The sequence below is a fragment of the Catharus ustulatus genome, chromosome 3, assembly GCF_009819885.2.
Source record: "Catharus ustulatus isolate bCatUst1 chromosome 3, bCatUst1.pri.v2, whole genome shotgun sequence".
NCBI lineage: Eukaryota > Metazoa > Chordata > Aves > Passeriformes > Turdidae > Catharus > Catharus ustulatus.
This window is the reverse complement of record NC_046223.1, coordinates 68918267-68938179: the sequence shown is the minus strand read 5'-3', so window position 1 is coordinate 68938179 and position 19913 is coordinate 68918267. Positions and strand designations below refer to the sequence as shown.

Sequence of the window (19913 nt, the reverse complement as noted above, 5' to 3'; positions counted from 1 at the left end):
CTGCAAAAATATGGAAAGAAACAGCTGAAAACAAATTATCAATTTTCCATATTACTTTTTATTTCCAGGGCTTTACTGGGTCTGTTGGATTTAGTGATTTTTGTCTCCTTTGTTCCCCTGCTAGCCCAAGGAAAAACAAAAACCCAAAATTGGACCTCATGTTAAAGTGGCAGCATTTCCCTTGTATGGCAGCAGTATCCAGACAGTCAAAATGAAGGAGTGAGTGCAAGTGCATGGATTTAAGCCAGAAAGAGGAACCAATGGATCTCAGATCAGCACCTGCAGTTTTCAAGCTTGGGCTGCACTGGATTGCTCGCAGTGGCAAAGAGACTCTATCAGGCACCAGATTTGGTGTAGTTAGACCAAGAGAAAAATTAACAGCCTGCTTTCCTGTTTTAACTTGTTTTTCAATTTGCTATGAAAAGAAAGTGCACTGGTCTCAGGACACATAGCAGAGAGGTAGAAATGGAGCTCAGGCTTGGAAGACAAAAGATTCACCACATCTTTTCACCTACAGTACATTTTGGGAAGGCTAGACATGAACAGGCTGCCTCAAAGATGAACACAAAATTAATTTACTTGTTGTAGTGCCTATAATGAGACACAGCAAAGTGAACCTACCTGCTGCTTTTCAGACAGCACTGCAGGTCTCCCACCCTGGGCCAGCATGTAGGAGGGGCAGCTGGCAGACCCAAACTCCATTAAGCAGCTGTGGCTGTGCAAGCACGCAAAGAGAAAGCTAAGATGGAGTGGCAGGATGCAACAGCAGGGAAAGGCGCCTGCCAGCAGCAGCCTGCAGGCTGCAGTGTGCCAGGCTGCATCACCTGGAGGCCATCACATGCAGGTGCCTGCTCCTCACACAGCTCAGCAGGGTGCAGCTCACTTGCAGCTTCTGCTCCTTTCAGCCTAAGGTGGCTCCTGAGGCCACACTTGGTAGAGGGAGCTTGAAACAGCTGATTGCAGTTTGCAGCATGTGGATTATTACACATCCTCCTCAGAAAAGGGTCTCAACTCCGCCAGATTCCTTCACAGCAACAAACACACCCCGACAAGGGTGCTTCAGAGGAGAAATGAAGTTTTGGGGCACTGATTCAATATCGCAAGGAGCCTCTCTCTCTCCTTTGACTACAGAAGAAATTAAGGAAACAAAGAAGTCAATTTAACTGGACAAATAGACTTGTCTAGATGTTGGTTTAGGAATATATTCATCGTGCAGGTGGGATTTCTTTAGAATTACTGGTGTCACTTTAGTGGAGTTCTGCAATATTCTGTTGACTTCCACCCAAGGGCAGAGGCCAGCACAGAGCAGCTTGGACCAGTTGGTGTAATTTGGAATTCTGAAAATTTTTCTATTTCCCTGCTGTCAATTCTTTTTTTTTTCTTGGCAGCGTGTCTCCTGTGAAATGCACACATCTGTAATGATGTTTTATCAGCAGTTTTGGAGTTGATTTTTTTGAATGAGCAAACTCAACTTTTATTTGCAACATTCTTAATGTCATAAATCTGAAAAATCATGTTAGAAATATTGCTTGTACAGGAAGATCACAAGTTTGATGCAGAGATCTTTCTACATAACAGCATTCCTATTATTATTAAATAAACCCACTCTGAGGGATTTGTTAACCTCATACTGTAACAGTGTAAAACACGGCTCCTAGCCAGACGAGAGATGCATGGATTGATGGAAGTTTGATAATCATAAATAATATTTTGTTGAGGCCATGAGCCAGAAGCCAGCACAAGTCTTAAAACAAGCATGGACAGAGGACAGCAGGACATCAGGAGACTTTGCCTGGGAATATCCCAGGTTCTTCCTCGCCAGTTCTTATCAAACAGGTTTGGCAAAGCCATTTCACCTCTTCTTCTTTCAGAGTGGATGATTACTTTCCAAAATCACATGGATGCTATGACAGCTAATTAATTATAGCTGTATTATGCTTTACAAATTCAATTAGTATAAAGAGGGTTAGTAGAGAGAAACACTGCACAGAAAATTAAGTTGAACATGGAAACAGTGCTGAAAATAGTGCTGTAGTGAGATAGAAAAAGGAGAAAAATGATAAATAAGAATAGGCTTTAGACTAATGAGTGCATGAGAGGTGTGTATGAATGAAAAGAGCAGCATGCTGCCTTCCAAAGGCAGAGGAGGGGGGAAAGGAAATTAAAAATTAGAAGCAAGGCAAGCAAACAAGAATAATAGATTTGAAATATAAAGTGAAGACAATCATATGGAAAAGTTGTAATAAAAGCCATCCAGACCTATCCAGTAATGGATCTTTCTAATAGTAGAGGAAAGTCGTAGCACACTTATATTGATCTCACACTACTAACACAACATAGCTCTTAATTCCTAAAATATGTTGTTAAATAATTAACTGATTACTCATAAGTAAGTAATTAAAATTTGGTTCTGTGAGCCTCACAACTGAGAATATAAAACTGTAAGATCAAAGTCTGTGATACCAGATTTTAGCAGAACCAGTATTGTAGTCAGGGAAAGGGCAAAAAAAATTTAAAATCTATAGCTATACAGACTGCTAGAAGAAGCACCTGGGCTCCATTTCTCCATGGAACAAAATAAAATGGATCTTAATCTCTTGTAATAAAGTTGAACCTGAAGAAGGTAGAAGAAAGGACAGCAAGTTACAGTAATTTCACGACCATAAGGCGCACCGGACTATAAGGCGCACCCCCCGGGAGTCGGCAAATTTTGCAACTTTGTAGATCAGATAAGGCGCACCGGACTATAAGGCGCATTTTTTTTTTGCAGCGAGGCTCTGCCCCCAGTTCCCCCCGCACGGTTGCTGGACGAGGCCCCACCTCAACCCGGCAGCCACGGGCCCCGGGCTCGCCTGTACCCAGTGGGGCTGGGCTATGCCTGCCGTCGCTGCGTGCAGCATCCCCAGGGCTAGGCTATGCCCACCGCTGCTCCATGGAGTGTCCCCGGGGTGGGGGCATGCCCGCCACTGCTCCGTGGAGCGTCCCTGGGGCCCCGCTGCTCCGGGAGTTCCCTGGCACTCCGGTTGACCCGATGCTGGCAGGCTCGCCCCGCGCCGCTGCTGCCTCGATGCCGGCGACTTTCCTCCTGCATAGCAGCCGCCCCGATGCCGGTGGGCCCACCCCGTGGGGCCACCTCCCCGATGCAGGCAGCTTTGCGCCCCCCGCCCGGGCTGCGCTGTCTCCCTTTCCCTCCCCCGCGCAGCCACTGCCCCGATGCCACCGGGCTCGCCCCAGCCCGGCACTGGCCTGATGCCACCGCCAGGCAGGCTCTGCTCGGCTGGGGACTGTTGCGGGCTCGCACTTCCGGGGTGGCAAATGTCACAACTTTGTACATCAGATAAGGTGCACCAGACTATAAGGCGCACTTCCGGGTTCCGGGGAAAATTTTAGTCAAAAGGGTGCACCTTATAGTCATGAAATTACTGTACTCTGCAAAATACCTACACCTGCCCTGTTGAAGAGGGTTTGTGATTTGGGGAGGCAGGATTGAAAAGGCTGTTACTCTAAAACACTCAGACAGTCTTGAATTCATGTTAAAATATATTTCCCTCCAATACCCCTAAAATTAAGAACCATAAAATAAACCCTTACAGTTCAATGGACAATAACTCGATGGACAATAACTAATCGATATTTAACAATATTAAGAACAAATATCCTCAGGACCCTAATAATAATTTTGTTTATTCTTGTAAAAGAAGTACAATAGACGTAATATAAAAATATCAGCTTGTGCATCCACAAAACAAAATAATTCTTTTTCTCCCATGAATATCTGTTTATTTTCAAATATAGCAAAAGCACACGTACTTCAATTCTAAGTCAGGCAATTAGTTTGGATTCTGCCAAATCAGAGTCATCACAGTCACAGGATTTTTTATTATTATTATTTTTACAATGAAAGGACTCTGGGAGCACAGATCCTGCTGTGTAGAGCCATCACATTCCTTCACAAGAACAAACTGATAGGAAGGAAAAATCTAAGAGTAAATAATTATTCCAACAAAGAAATGACAAAAAGCTATAATAGTTACTTAGTAGACTAATTTCATTTGTTTGTTCTTGCAACGTCATTTTAAAATAAATAGAAGACTCTTTCTTCTTTTGAAACACCCATCCTCCATCTTCCTGATGCTTTGTCTTGCAAACCACTTGCCAGCAGCAAAAATTTTAAGAGTCTTTGAGGATGAGAGGAAGGGATGAATTGTACCAGCCTTCTGCAGAACCCGAAGTATCCAAAGTAACCCCCACAGCTGGGGTTTGACTGACTCCACAGCTTCCATTAGCCATGTTGGCTAGGACATGTCCTTTAGGAGCATCCTGAGGGTTCATGTCCTGTGGCCTGGGCCTAGGCAAATGAATAGAGCTCGATGTCAAAATCTCCAACTCCTCGCTGAGGGTCTCAAAGGAGGGTCGTGCATCGGCCTCTGCACTCCAGCACTGCAGCATCATCTTGTAGAGTAGATCTGGGCACCTCTCCGGCTGAGGAAGTCTGTACCCATCATCCAGCAGCTGGATCACCTGGTATCCTGGCATACCTGCAGGCCAAAATTAGTTCATCAGGCTACTCAGGGTCTGCTTAGGGATGCCATGTGTTCCTCTCTCTTCAGCACAGGAAAGGACTTTCAAGATCACTGAATTCAAACCCCCTGCTTTGTATGAGCAGGGACACCTTCCACTAGATCAGGTTGCTCAAAGCCCTTTTCCGCCTACCCTTGAACAATTCCAGGGACAGGGCCTCATTTCTTACTGTTTACCAGCAATTAAAAACCACCTCCAACATTTCCCAACCACCTCATCTTCACTGTGCCAGCTGCAAGGCATCACAAATAGGTTTTCCTGGGTATGAAACTTTTCTGCCACCATTTGGGTTTGTCAAAACTTCTGACATCTATTTAGCTTAGATAGTTCCTAAACTCCTCTAGTTTCATTGGCTACAACTTTTTCCTAAAGTCAGCCCTGGGTTTCCTCAAGGGCAGCTGGGCAATGGTATCCTCCTTGCTCCATCACCACCGTCATGGAGAGGAAACCATTCCCATATCTCTGCTATGCCTTTATATACTAAGACTTGTCCTGTACCCTCCCGATTTTTTACTCTTTAAATTAAATCTTGAATTGTGTTAACTTCTTTTCCCTAGATCTCTGAATGGTGTTTCCTCTGCACATTATCCACTGCCACCACAAATCAACATAACCTCTTCTAACTGATTACTGTTAACAAACTCCTGAAAGTAATGCCAAGTAAGCAAATAGCCATGGAAAAAGGACATTTTCTACTTCTAAGATACAGATAAACTATGCTCTTGCAAAGGGACAATACTGAATGGATTTTCAGACAATATCCAGAGCCATGGTGTTACTTATATTTTATACTAAAATGATTTATTTATGTGTGTGTGTGTCCATATGCACACACCTACAGTTTATATAAGACTTCAGGACATTTTGCTTTTTCTTTTTTTCCTTCAGACCAATTTTGCAGAAGGTGAGGTTGGGAATCAAAAACCAAAATCAATTTTTCCTTTTACAGAAAATATCAATTTGGGACCCTGTGAAATATAGTTTATGGCAAATGCAACACCCCTCAGGCCTGTATAGATATAACATAACTTTTTTTTTTGCTTTAGTCCTTCCCTTGTGTTCTACTCACCAGCACAAAATGAGTCACAGTCAATCACCTCGCTGATATCTTATGATATCAGAGCCACAGTTCCTTGAGCATTTCTCACAGTTCTAGGAATAGTGGTTGCTCTCAGACTACTATATCTACTTTTGAGGTTGGTGACATTTAATTTTTCAATTGTTTAATTCTTGTGATCCTTTCCTTTATGAAGACTTTTCACTGCAACAATCAAACATGAGGGAAGTGGGTAAAAACACCCTGATTTATTTTTCAGACACCTTCTTCCTGAAGTGCTTGTGCAGCACTTCACACACAATCTATTCTTCAATGAGATATCAAAAAAAAAAATTTAAAAAGACAGGTTGGGGAATAAAAAACCCCTTCCTTTATTTATTCCCTTTTTTCACATTCCAATAATTGGTATCTTTGATCTGATGATGGAGGGAAATAGCCACCTGGCTTTGGTGCCTGGCAGTGCAGGTTGACTCCAGCAAGTGGAAGCTTGAATGTGTGCTAACTATAGCCTTTGCAAAGCTGCCAGGGAGCCTGGGGAAGCCAAAAGGTCTGACCCACTAAATGGACCTCATCTGAACAATCTTCTTCCTCTCTTTAAAGTTGTAAGCTTTTAAAATGCCCGTAGTACAGGCATGTACTAAACCTTTTTTTATGTCTTTCTGAAATCAAGAAAAAAATTAGACATCGTTCTTTAGGCAAAAGCACTTACCATGATAGGGCATCTGCCCATAGGTGATTATTTCAAACAGAAGAATCCCAAATGACCAGACATCTGATTTAATGCTGAATCTGTGGTAGCGGATTGCCTCTGGGGCTGTCCATTTAACTGGGAGTTTTGTTGCAGTCCTATCTTGATATACTTCATTTTCTACCTATCATGGGTAAAACAAAGCAAGCCTAGTTTCAGATCTCCTTCAGCAAAGCACATAAGCATCTGACTAAGCTCAACATGTGTTTAATCTTACAATCTTTTAACCAAATTCTTGTTTTTCATGTAAGTACCCATTTTCTGAAGTCTATCTATCACCAGATTCAGCTATGCAGTTGAAAAAAAATGTGGAGGCTTCATCAGAGGCTTTTCTAAAGCATTAATCACTTGAAGCTAGCACACAGCATTGGAGTGGCTCCTGATTAATTGTGACTTGCTACTGTGAATGCTGGACCTGGCATGCAAAATTTCAAAAGTCTGTCAGGAGTGGCAATGTAAGTATCCTGCTGACACTAGAGACCAAATGTCTCCACATCTGGTCTACATTAAAGAGAGAAGGCAAGAGCAAGAGCTAATGAATTTTGGAACCTTTCTTTTGTGATTTTTTGTGGTGTTGAAGGGCTGTTGACTGATAGCAGTCACTTAAGTAGGTTTTTGGGGAAGAAAGAATAAACTCTGATTCAAATTAACATATTAGTTTCCAGTGAGGTGATTAATGTAAAGTGTAGGTGAAAGACACAAAAAAAAACTTATTCAGTTGCAAATTAGTAGAATCATGTCATTAAAAGTTTATCACACAGACATCTAAATTTTGTGAACATTTCTTCTCTCTTTAATTCCTACATGTAATGTAGTGTACACAAGTTACATCTAAATCTTGGTCAAGTTTCTCACATGCAAATCCAGACTTACATGAGTCAGATTTTGCTTTTTTGATTGTTTAAATACAGAATTTATGTTTCCCAGCTGCAATGCTCAATAGTTTTTAAAATACTGCTTTTTATTGATTTGTATCTCTGGAGTTTTACAGTTGGCATCTTGACCATAACATATCTTTAAAACAAGAAATTATTTTATTACAACAAACAACACATGTAAAAATAGAGATTTCATTTCTCAAACTTAATCCTTTGTATGTGACCATGTTAGTGTTTTGGCTTAGGAGACAAAATATTCCTAAGTCTCCCCAAATAACTCTATGACTGAGTGTTTAATTAAAGTTCAGTTTTAACAAAATGTCAACAGCTGTAAATTATCACAGTAATTTCACGACCATAAGGTGCACCGGACTATAAGGCGCACCCGCCGGGAGTTGGCAAAATTCGCAACTTTGTAGATCAGATAAGGCGCACCGGACTATAGGGTGCACTTTTTTTTTGCAGCGAGGCTCCGCCCCCAGCTCCCTCCATGCGGTTGCTGGCCGAGGCCCTGCCTCAACCCGGCAGCCATTGGCCCCCGGGCCCGCCTGTACCTGGCAGGGGCGGTGCCGCGGGGCCCCAGGCCCGCCTGCATCCGGCGGGGCCGGGGCATGGCCGCCACCCCTCCGTGCTGCCTCTCCGGGGCCGGGCTATGGCCGCCGCCCCTCCGTGCTGCCTCTCCGGGGCCGGGCTATGGCCGCCGCCCCTCCGTGCTGCCTCTCCGGGGCCGGAGGGTGCCTGTGGAGGGGCGGCTCCGCCTCCACGGGGCCGGAGGGTGCCTGTGGAGGGGCGGCTCCGCCTCCACGGGGCCGGTGGGTGCCTGTGGAGGGGCGGCTCCGCCTCCACAGGGCCGGGGCGTGCCCGCCCCTGCTCCGCCCCACCTCCACCTGGCAGCCATGGCCCTGCCGGCTCCCCCCATGGCTCGCAGCTCGCACTTCCGGGTAGGCAATTTTTTTGAACTTTGTCCATCAGATAAGGCGCACCGGACTATAAGGCACACTTCCGGGTTCCAGGGAAAATTTTAGTCAAAAGGGTGCGCCTTATAGTCGTGAAATTACTGTACCTTTTCTAGTGAGGACAGAAGAGAATATCCATTATGAGCATTGTTCATTTAAAAGGATATATTTTTTATGTTAAAGGACTTGCAATATGAACTTATACATATTTAGAAGAATCAAAATTAAATTAAAAGAATTTTTGAAGTCCCTTTATGCCTTTGTTAAATCATTATTCTATACTTCAGTATGCAAGAAATCCAATTCTGTTATGAATTTCAATTTCTACTGCTTGAATGGGAAAACAAAATGAGAAGCCGAAAACTTTTTTCTCTGTTTTTCCTTTTCAGAGCAAGAGCATAAATAAATAATAAATCCAAACAGAGACTCAGAAATTATAGATTTCATATTGAAATCCAGAAAAAACAGCAAAATAAATCTTTCCAACACTGATTAAATAATTTTCAGAGGTAGGGAATCTCATTTCTAAACCACAGCTCTTTTACAAGGAGACTTTGGTCAGTGACACTTGCCATTCTCTGCCTTCAAGGACTGGACAAAAAAACCAAAATGGTGCAGTGGCAAAGAATTTGCCACTGCAACAGATTTAAAGTTTACTTTATGAACTTTTCTGTTAGCTGGGGGAAGGAATTATTTACTACTACTTTTATGATTACTGTCTGTGATCACAAGCATCATGGAGGCAGTGGGGAAGTGAACAAGGAGAGAATATATGTCAATATATTTTTATATGCCTTCCCTTACAGGTACAGGTGTATCATCTTTTCCATCCTTCTTCTTCATGTTGCAGACACTAAACCTTGTATAACAGAGGGTATTGATTGCCAGGATTCTTCCTGGGTGGCTGAGTGGGAAGCAAACACCAGGATTCTTCAGATTGATACAAAGGCACAGGACAACTTCTAACCTTGCACGGATAATGTAGGTAGAAGACACAAGTGAATATCTTATAGGTCCTTTTCTCCCTGGGCTTGCCTTTGTCTGAATCCATCAATTCAGGGCTGCAGTTCATTCTTTTAGTTGGCCTCTTCCACCTTGTTCTCCAGAGTTAAAAGTAGGGACAATTAACTCTCTTACAACCTACCTTAAAAACTCTTGCAAGTCCGAAGTCTGCCACTTTGTAAACGTTGTGTTCACCAACAAGAACATTCCTGGCTGCCAGATCCCGATGGATATAGTTCTGAGATTCAAGGTATGCCATCCCAGAAGCCACCTGAGCAGCCATGTCTACCTGATGTGTCAGGGAGATTTTAGAGCCTCCATCGTCTGTTTGAAAAGGAGATGACAAGAGCAACATAAGAACAAGAACAAGATGCCAATTTCAGACATAAATAACTGAAAACCTGACTGGTTCAAAAAGCCAACACAAATAAATCAAACCATTCAATACAATGAAGTAACAGCCCAGCCAAATGACAGGGGTTAGTGAATGACATTACTTATTTCCCAATAACTGAGTAACAATGCTTGTTTTATCTTGTCTAGAAGAGTGGATACTAAATGTGGGAGTTACTCCAGGAAGGAGCTGCTGACACAGTCCAAAAGAGAAAATCCTTTATCTACCAACAGTAACACAGTATGCACCTCTCTGACAGGTTCATAAAACTGTTCCAAACTGTGAATAAGAATTAATGTCAGTACCCAGTGGCTGTAGCCAGAGCTGACTAAAGATGGAAAAGCATGGAATTATCCTTGTTCCCTGTTCTCCAATGATTCTGACCAGGAAAAAAACCGTCTGCTGTCAAGTATAACTCATTTTCACTTTCCAGTCCACTTGACTGCCTCACTCTGTCACTACTCAATGGTAGGACTCCTTGAGATGCTTTCAAGCTACCCTGCTTCTCCAGTAGAACCTCTTGAAGCAATGTGCATGTCATTCCCACCACACTAAGATAAGCAAATTCCAGAAATTAAGATTTAGCAATCAAAGATCATTGTTGAAACAATGCAGTAGAAGAACTTTGAGCTGAGCCACTTGCCTCCACAAATGAAGGAAAGTCCTAGGCCACGAAAAACTGCAGCTAAAAACTGTGAGACAGGTAACCAAAAAAAAAAAAAAATTGGGGTATAACACATTAAAGTACAAATTTACAAATTCAGGACCTTTGTGGCATTCTGGCGACAGCTAGCCAACCTCCTCAATGCAAAGAATTTAAACCAGGAGGTAGTCTACGGTAAACCAAATCAGTGGGGACCATTCAAGGACCACTGTCACCCAATCCCAAATGCTGCAGCACAGAAGCATGGTTTTCTACCTCTGTAGCCTCTAACACACAAAATCCATTTCAACTTTCTGTTTCAGAACCTTAATATCAAAAAGTTGAATCCTTGCTGCTAGGCTTATTGGCAGCTCTTTGTCATTGGTGACTTTTACTTACTGCCTCTGTGTTAGAGAAATAAACCTTTTGTAGCTGCCAGTTTTCTCTCACTTATTTTTAATTGATTTGCAGTGATAGTGTGTCTCAGCATTGTTTTAAATAGCCTCCTCCAGTTTATGTAACCTTGTGATCCCACCTTACAAGGAGTGTGAAATACCATTGTTTGCTATTCTGCAATCTCCAGGCCTTGCATTTCCTGCTCATCTGGATGCTTTGACATAATTAGGCCAAAAAAAAAAAAATTATTACATTTATCCTGCTGTATGTGTGTTACTCTATATCCTTTTTGAAGCTCAACTCATTGTCATGATAAACCAGCACTAAGCTTTTTTACTTCTATTGTTGACTCAGAATGTCTTTTCTTCTCCTGTACATTTCATACTGCCTGGACTTTTAAAAGAGGGAGGGACAAAAATTGAGCTGTGTGAAAATCCACTCAGTCCACAGAATAATACAACACTCTGAAGATTTTCAGTTCTGATAACTGGAAGGCATCAACATTTATTATCCATTTTGCTAGACAAAGATATAAATCCACAAATGATGTTCATGTTGTATTTAATCAGAAAATAACTAAAGGTTTTCAAGCACTTTGCATTAGTAAATGGGTTTTGGAAGTTAGCCTAGGTCAGTCAGCTTTAAATATTCCCTTTCACATGACTTTATCTGCACATGTTGTGAACTACCTGGTGAGAGCAGACAAGGATACAAACAAAGCTGAGCACACACTGGCCTGCTGATGCTCCAGGACAGCCTGACTTAAGCTTGCTCCGAGAGGCAAAATAAGGCAATGCCACAGGAAAAAGGGGTGACTCATCAGCCTCATGTTTAATAAGCTGCTTCAGTGCCATATAGGAGTTAGAACTGCTAAACCCGCCCTGTTTTATTTCCTGCAGGACACTCGGGTGCACCATGCTAAAGGTCAAGGATGAGATCCACCTCTTACACTGGAGTGGCAGCTGAAAGATCACTTCTTTCATTAGGGCCTGTTTGGAATAGCCGACTGGGCTGACCTATTGCCTTTAGCCTGTGGGCTGAGGGAGGGGAAGAGGCCACTGCTGCCCTGGCTGCTGGAGTATTTCTTGGATGATCTCTCTCTCTATACTGGTTCTGCACTGCAGCTGTTCTGGAGCATAAAGAAGGGAAAGCTTTAATGAGGAGCCACAGCTGACCAGGAGCTACAACTCGTGCACAAAGACAGAGGATGAAATCACAGGTATCTTTGGAATCTGAAGTGTAAATCCTGTATGTCTGTCATAAAGATTTCTGACTACACCTCCAAAACTCCAGGCTGGGCCAGACAGAGCACACAAGTTCAAGCACAGCTTCTCTGGACGAGGTATCCCAGTACCTCACCACTCTCATAGTGAAGAATTTCTAAGAATTAGCTACCTAATATTAACCTGCCATCTTTCAGTTTAAAGCCATTCCCCCTTGTCCTATCACTACCTGGTCTTGAAAAAGGTCCCTCTCCATCTCTTTCGTAGGCTCCCTTTAGGTACTGGAAGGCTGCTCTAAGTATATATATAGCTAGCTAGTTACATAGATATAGAGATATGTTATATGACTTCCACACTCAAAATCAGGCACTACTGCTGAATTTATAAAATCTTCCCATGGATTATTCTTTAACTGACAAAGAAAATGTAGTACCTCCATGTCATTCTTTTACTAATATTTTTTAACAAAACCCTCAACCTCATATGAAATATTTATTAGAGAAAATACTGAAGAACTCTTGGGGTCTGCATCCTGTTCTAAGCAATCTATCAAAACTACTCATATAGCAAAGACAGGAAAATATTCTCACTGACAGATATCTGACAATAAAATAAGAGAAAAATAAATAAGTGACCCTTTCTCCAGTGAGGGCATTGCCTCCACAATAATTCACTGAACTTCAAGAATGCATACCTGCCAGAACAAGCCCCAGGTCCATCAGAATTGATAAAACCACTCATACATTTATGACAATTTCATTCACTTCCAATAACAAAGAAAAGTTTTAGGGTGCATTTTTCTCTTACTGGTGGCAGCTCAATAACTCTGCATAGCAGTGTTCATCAAAAACTCTCCCAAAGTACATTTACAGTGTGCTCAGGGAATTCCCATGTCCATCATTATTAAGTAGCTGTCATTATGGGGAAATGTGATAGAAACTGTGAATAAAATATTTGGGATTTTTAAAGCTGGAAAAGTATACCATACACTTCTAGGAGGGGAATAGGAACAAAGAATATCTCTGGACTTTCCTCGGCTCTAGCTTTCCCTGTTTACTCTTAGTGTACACAGAGACAGAAGCCTTCTGGAAATGTTTTCCTGTTTTCTGCAGAGGCTGAATCTCAAGAATACTTATCAGGAGCTGTTGCAATCCATCTGATATGGATCACTTCCAGTCACAGAGCTTCAAATACAAGCTTGAAGTCTCTTTCCTTATTAGTCTCACTAACCGCAATGACTTTTCTCTGACCACAATACCTATATAAACCCTTGGATCTCTACCTCCACCTCTTAGTTCTGTGCACCTCCCTGTGCATCAGCCATCAGACAAGGAGGGACAGGCTGGGTTTCAACAGAACATTTTTATGGATATCTTGATGGCTGCCTGGAAATCAACTGACTTTCCACAGCCTCTGATGAAGAGCTACATAAGTGACCACCTAGGCAAGGAGCAGGGTACTGTGCATATGCTGGCAACTGATCCATATGCAGGCTGCAGCACTGATGTGCTCTGGACACGTTTACTCTATGCACACTAACAGGCCAATTTTCACCTCTGAAATAGCTGTGACTCATTCTGGCTTTCTCAGAGCTATTTCTCCAGTGCAATAAATGTTTCCATGTACAGCAATCATTTTCTGATGTGCCAGGCTCTTTCAATCAGGTAAGCTGCAATCTGCACACAAAGGCACCAAGGATGAGAATTTAAAGGAAATTTGTGCCTTGCTACCTCTGGTCAGCAAATGCCTACAAAACCGTGGATGATCTGGCCCAAGGTCATGGCAGACCCACTCTGGGCAGTTCCTGGTAGAGCTATCTCTGTGTCAGAGATTTCTTTAGCTGTAATTGTGCATGGGCAGACCCTCATTTAAAAACGGTTCTGCAGAGAAGATGGGGGGAAGGCATGTGTTATGGTAAATGCTGTCTGTGGTATTACACAGGGCTTTGTTTTATGGGCTGAAAACAGAGAAGAAATTCAGCATGACAACCACGGCAAACATTTTGTCTTCAAGAAATCATTGAAGTTTTAAAGACATTTAGCATCTCACAGACATCTGCTAAACTGAAAATGGGTAACAACTCTAGCATCAAGCATTTCCCAACAACAGAAGTGAACTTAAAAGTGCAATCATTATGCTAGTCTGTTCCAGGCTGTACAACTTTATTTTTAATTATTATTTGCCTTCAAAAGAGCGCTTTGAAGTGCTGCTGAGATAAAAGCCCTGATGAGATAGGCATGGGACAAATTTGTAGTGAAAAGCTATTCCTGACTAGTAATAGTTTTCAAAGCTGTTAAGCACATTTTGTGGAAGTGCCTCTATTTCATCTCAAATACAATGACCTATCCTGGATACTTATGTTTTCATTCCTTTGTGTATGTTCCCATCTACCCACAAAACTGGATGAAAAATTATGGGCCATTATACCGCAAGAATCAGACTGTGAATGTGATTCTTTTCTATTTCTCAAATATTTTGACCTGTCAAAAATTCATAAATCTTTCATTTCACTTTTCTCACCCCCACACATGACAAACAATGCAGCTTTTACGTTAAACCAGGGTGTTGTACTTCTATCTTTTATGTTAGTGTATTTACTAACTGCAGCACCCTTAACATTAGTTTAGAGTAATTTGCTTACTTTTAAGGTATTCTAGAAGACTTCCATGTTTCATCAGCTCGGTAATAATATAAATTGGGTCCTCCAAAGTGCAGACAGCATAAAGCTGTATAAGCTTTGGATGTCTCAAGTTCTTCATTATTTGTGCTTCCCTCAGAAAGTCTTTTCGATCCATTGAACCTGAAACAACAGGATATAACAAAACATAAGCTGAGGTTATTAAAGGACTTTCTACCAGCCTGGCAATCTAAAGGGAGTAACTGATACTGTTTTCTGTCTTTGAAAGTACATTAGCATCTCAAAAATTCACAGTTCCCACAGAAAACAGACAGTGCAGCTGAAACAAACAGCTAATGAGTGAAACATGCCAGTTGCGTAGGGACAGAGAACACATGCATCCCAGTCACCAGAAATATAAAGGCTAAAATCAACCACCCCCAGGCCTCCCCCAAACAGGAAAAAAATGTGAGGCTAGAATGTTAAGGGACACATTTTAAACAAACAACTGGTTAACAAAAGGACCAGAAACTGAGGTGAGAATGTCTAGCTAATGAACATAAAATTTCTGAGAGAAAACTAAGGCTGAAATAAAAATCTGTTGCACTATATTTTCAGCTTCACCAATCAAATCCTGAAAGCAATGAAAAGTTTAGCATATGCAGAGAAGATGTGTACATTTTATATATACAAAAACAAATAGCTATTTATAATGATCGTGCAATGGCAACCTTATCAGAAATACCAATGTATGCACAGATGTAAGATTAATTTTACAATCCTTTAAATACCAAAGTGTCTTAACAGCAAATGATGCCAACTTTTTAAGTGTTGCATAAGATGATAACATCTCTAGTTCTATTCATATACGTAATGAACTAATGCAGAAACTATGTCAAAGAAGCAATCAGAAATGGCACAGGAACCTAAAAGTCATGACAAATGTAGGATTAAAGCTCACTTGTCCTGAATAGGGGATTGATTAGGAAAACATGCACAAATAAAGAAGCAAAACTTTCTAGATTAATGATCCAGTAGTGATCAGATATTGTCAGATGTTTGAGGAAGTTGGTGAATAATATCTTCTTCAAAACACTTGTACAAACAAATGGGAAATTATTCAACTATTCAAAGGTCTCCTTCCTCCCAAATCAAGAAAATATTTCAGTCAAGATTAGGGAGGAAAATATCTAGAAATCCAAGTTATTCTGTTTTATGTCATGTTTAAAAACAAACTAATCTTACTCAGCAAGCAGACTAAGTAATTTGAGAAGCCAAGGCTGCAAGAGTAAGAGTCTTTATGAGTCTTTTTTTAATATTAGGTAACCTATAAGGTTCCTTTGGGAGTTTGACTCTGTTCCAAACATGGATGTTTAAATTAAATGAAATTCTTGGAGGATGTTAAATGGCTCAGCAATAAAATTCCAACAGAAAATCTGTTCTACAAAAAGGACTATAAAATCAACCTGCTCACCCAACACCTACCTTGAATGCCACCTCCTGAAAAATGCCCCAGCCTATTTCCCAAAACATAGTAATGATGTGTGATTTCATATTCTCACATCAATACAAGAGGAATGATTCAGAAATCATAGACTTTATGAAAAAAGAGTCACTTAACATTGCTACTTGGGAGAGCAAAGATTACATTGCAAGGAACAGTTACTCCTCACTTCTGTCTCCTCACACCTCCCTTGGCAAGCCAATTTGGTGAGACTTTATAGGATGTCATTAGGTGGAATGATCAAAGTTTACGGATTTCCATGCCATCAATAAATGGCAGCCAATAATACATATCCTCAACAGGTACAAGCTATATACATTTTCTTTAGCCATTGTCAGAGGAATGTGGGGGCCTGCTCTAAGAGTAAATTATCCCACCTGGTCTGGATCGAGCAGAGACTATGATAGAGAGAAAACCCAAAATATCTATAAAGCCTAGCACAATCTTTATAGATTTACTTGAACTTCACACCAATTCTAGATTAAAAAAAAATATTAAAAAATAAAAATTAAAGTCTAGGCTTGTCTTTCTAAGGTTTGGACTCATTATGATATTGATTTAAAATTCTGCCCCATTTGCTTACTTGTTTCAAGATATATGCATTGATATAAAAACCAGCCTAAAATCTAGAAGCTGCATGGTGTGAAGCACTCTGCCTCCAAAAGCAGATGCATCAGTGTGACTAATGATTTAGCATCAGTACCAAAATTTGACAAGTTGATCCTAAAAAGGATAAACCACTTGCTCACTTAGGGTCTTCCAAATCATGGACCCTCTATGGTTCATTATACAGGATTTCTTCACACTGTAGAATTTGACAATCTGATTTGTTCCCACCATCAAAGTTTGCCTACAAGGAATTTCTCAGTTTAATCGTGCTATAAACTTCTTCCAACAAACTGAAACCAAGAAACATGTTTATCACATATGACAGCTTTCAATAAATTGATCAAGAAGGAAGTATTTTATTAGCTGAATAGCTGCAAATCCTTTTCTATGCTGCAAAAGCAAATAACAGTGACAATAATGATAACCAACCAAAAAAAGATCAATAAGTATTTCTTGCGTATTTTAAAGAGCATATGTAACTTTCAGTTCTACTCAGTTTATATCTTAAATAATACAAGTAGCAGACAGCACCCCAACCCCCCACAACCTTGTAGATGTTATATTGTACTTAATAAAATTGGATGCCAACTGAAAAAAAATTAAAAGTGTCTTTATGAGTGTTCTGCCCAAGATTAGGTTTCAGCAACTGAATAAGCAAATTAAAAACTGCCTCTAAAAGCAACCAAACATGCTTGTTACAAATTAGTTGGATAAAGCCTGTCACAATAGTGGCAAAGAATTTACAGTACCTCCCTTTGAGGAAGGAAACACATGCCACATGGAGTTTCAAATAACTGAGTGGGGTTTAGCTTGTAGTTGAATATGCGTGTTTATAATGAAATCTACATTTTCACCTGTAAGTGGAAAACACAGAATAAAGAGCAGGTATAAGTAGAAATCACTTGGTCATGAAATGATTAGTTAACATAAGCCTTTACTGAAACAAGTAGAGGCTTCTTTTGTGCAAGACACCAGTTTGGGAGTAAATTTAACAGAACATGAAGAAAATACAGTCTTGATAATCTGTTTTTTTGAATGAAAGATATTTTTCTAAATTTCAAAGTCATTCTTAAGAACAAAATGTTGGAATGTCTTTCTTTGAGATGTTCTATATTGTGCTGCTTTGGCAGGAATTGCCTCTAACTGAAGCCTACTTAAAGCAAATACATCAGTTCTGATTAACGTCTCTGAAAATATTTTGTTATAGATCTGAAGAAGCTTTACATTCTAAGAGAAACATTGATAATCTGACAATGGGTTAGAGAGGAAGGCCATTTATTTTCCAGATTCCACTGGCCTAAATGTAAATAGCCCTAAAATGTTTGATAAACCCATCACAAGACCCTTTGTTTGTAACTTTTCAATAAACCTTTCCAAATTGCTTCGAAGTACCCTTGTACTTCAGAGGAACCGAATCCTCTAAGTAAAGTTTATAGAAAATTAATTTATGTGGAGACTGTATTAAGCATACAACTATGATCTTCTGAAGAAGTTTATCAGTAATAAAGGAATAACTTAGAAACTAAGTATATGGCAACACAAGAGACTAAAATAGCTCATTCACATTAACGGATGAATAATACATGTTTTTGGATATTCTCAAGCAGCTTTGTCATCATAGAGAAGTAAACTTACAAGTCAGTGTAAGGCCACATATTGAATTAAATGGAATAAAAAATTCTCTTTTTTTCAGGCAAATTGGGATACTTCCCTGAGAGCAAAGCTTTTTACACTGCATATATACTAAAGAGAGTACAAATTAAAGAACTGAAAATATTATTAAAAACTCCACTGACAGTACCAACCCAGACACTATACTGGAAAAGCCTTCTGGGAAAAAAAAAATCATGCTTGGACAGTTTCCATGCAGAGAGAAGCTTGGGAGATGCTTTACAACGTGATAATGACAAATGCATCTGTCAGCCTCAACAGGCATAAGGAACTTTATCAGATACAATTAATTGGTGATGATAGATGTCTGCTTCACATGCTGACAGCTGGAGAAGCAAGCTAGCCCAGACAATAGGTTCTAGAAAATCCATCATGCTCAACATAGGACAAAGTGAAAATCCCTGCTGCAATGATTTCCACTTAAATAGGAAAAAAACAGTGTCTCAGTGAGGAAATAAAAACAGAAATGTGAAATGACATGTTCAGGGACCTGCATCAAGACAGCGCTATGCAGGGCCAAAACCAGAAATAGCAGCTGCTGGTTTCTAGACAGTTTTCCTATCTACTGATCCCTGCACCTCTTTGAAAACTGTGGGTCAACAGAGCAAAAGTCAGAGATGTTCCTTAAGATGTTCTTATGTTTTGTTTTTTCATTCACACATTCATGGCTATGGTTGGGGCTGGTAAAATATCACAGATGTCTCCAAAGCAGAGATAGGTGAACCAGTGAACAAATAAGAGAATTAGCTGAACAAAAGCATCGCATTACTACTGCTTTTTGTTTATAGTCACACTGAGCAACAGATTGTAAAAGGAATAAAGAGAGATAATGGGCAAGACATTGACAATGATATTTGAGAGCAAAGAGTGCAATGATCTCAGGGAATTTCAGTTGTTGTAATTGTGCTGGAGGGACAAGGGGTGTGTGCAAGTTGCTGACTTTGGTTCTGTGATTATGGTGTTTTATTCTTGGTGTGGAGAATTATTTTTCTTGATATTAGTGAAGTTTATGAATGGAGAACATGCCACCCAAACTGAAGCAGTCTGCTCCTGGAGGACAGCATCCCATGGAAGAGACCCCCACTGGAGCAGTTTGTGAAGAAGTGCAGCCTGGAGGTAGAACACAAACTGGGGAAGATTGTGGACGACTCTCCTGTGGGAGAGACTCTTTGCTGGAGCAGAGGAAGAATGTGAGGAGCCCTTCCTTTGAGGCAAAAGGAGCATCAGAGAAAACATGCGATGCATTAACCACACCCCTCATTCCCTGTCAAGCTGCCTCCTCCCACAGTGAAGGAGAAGGTAGAGAGTTCAGGAGTGAAGTTAAAGCCAGGAAGAAGGTGGCAGGAAGGAAGCTGTTTTATGATTTTTGCATTCCTGGAATCTGGACTTTACAATCAATATAAAGAAATGTGCTCAAATAGCATGTTATTTTCCCATTGTAATGTACATTTTTCATCTAGAATATTTTTATCTGATATATGAGTGCTTATTTTCCCCTGCTAATTATTTAAAAATCTTGATCTATCTGTGAGGCCAGATACCTAAAATGAGAGAAAGCATTGCTAGTACACTGCACATCAATGTTTCTGAAACAAACAGTTGTGAAATTTTGAGTTTGTATAAAATATTTGAAA

General features: G+C 40.6%; 1 protein-coding gene across 1 annotated transcript in view; it reads right to left on the bottom strand.

Moving 5' to 3' along the window:
- Positions 1 to 4104: 4104 nt before the first annotated feature.
- FRK (fyn related Src family tyrosine kinase) overlaps positions 4105 to 19913 on the bottom strand; it is a 51756-nt gene continuing 35947 nt past the window's right edge. Inside the window, exons 5-8 of the mRNA XM_033055464.1 lie at positions 14520 to 14678; positions 9365 to 9546; positions 6348 to 6510; positions 4105 to 4538 (exon numbers count right to left, since the gene is read on the bottom strand). Coding sequence (XP_032911355.1) covers positions 4171 to 4538; positions 6348 to 6510; positions 9365 to 9546; positions 14520 to 14678 — 872 coding nt within the window. The 3' untranslated portion in view covers positions 4105 to 4170. The remainder of the gene's footprint in view (positions 4539 to 6347; positions 6511 to 9364; positions 9547 to 14519; positions 14679 to 19913) is intronic.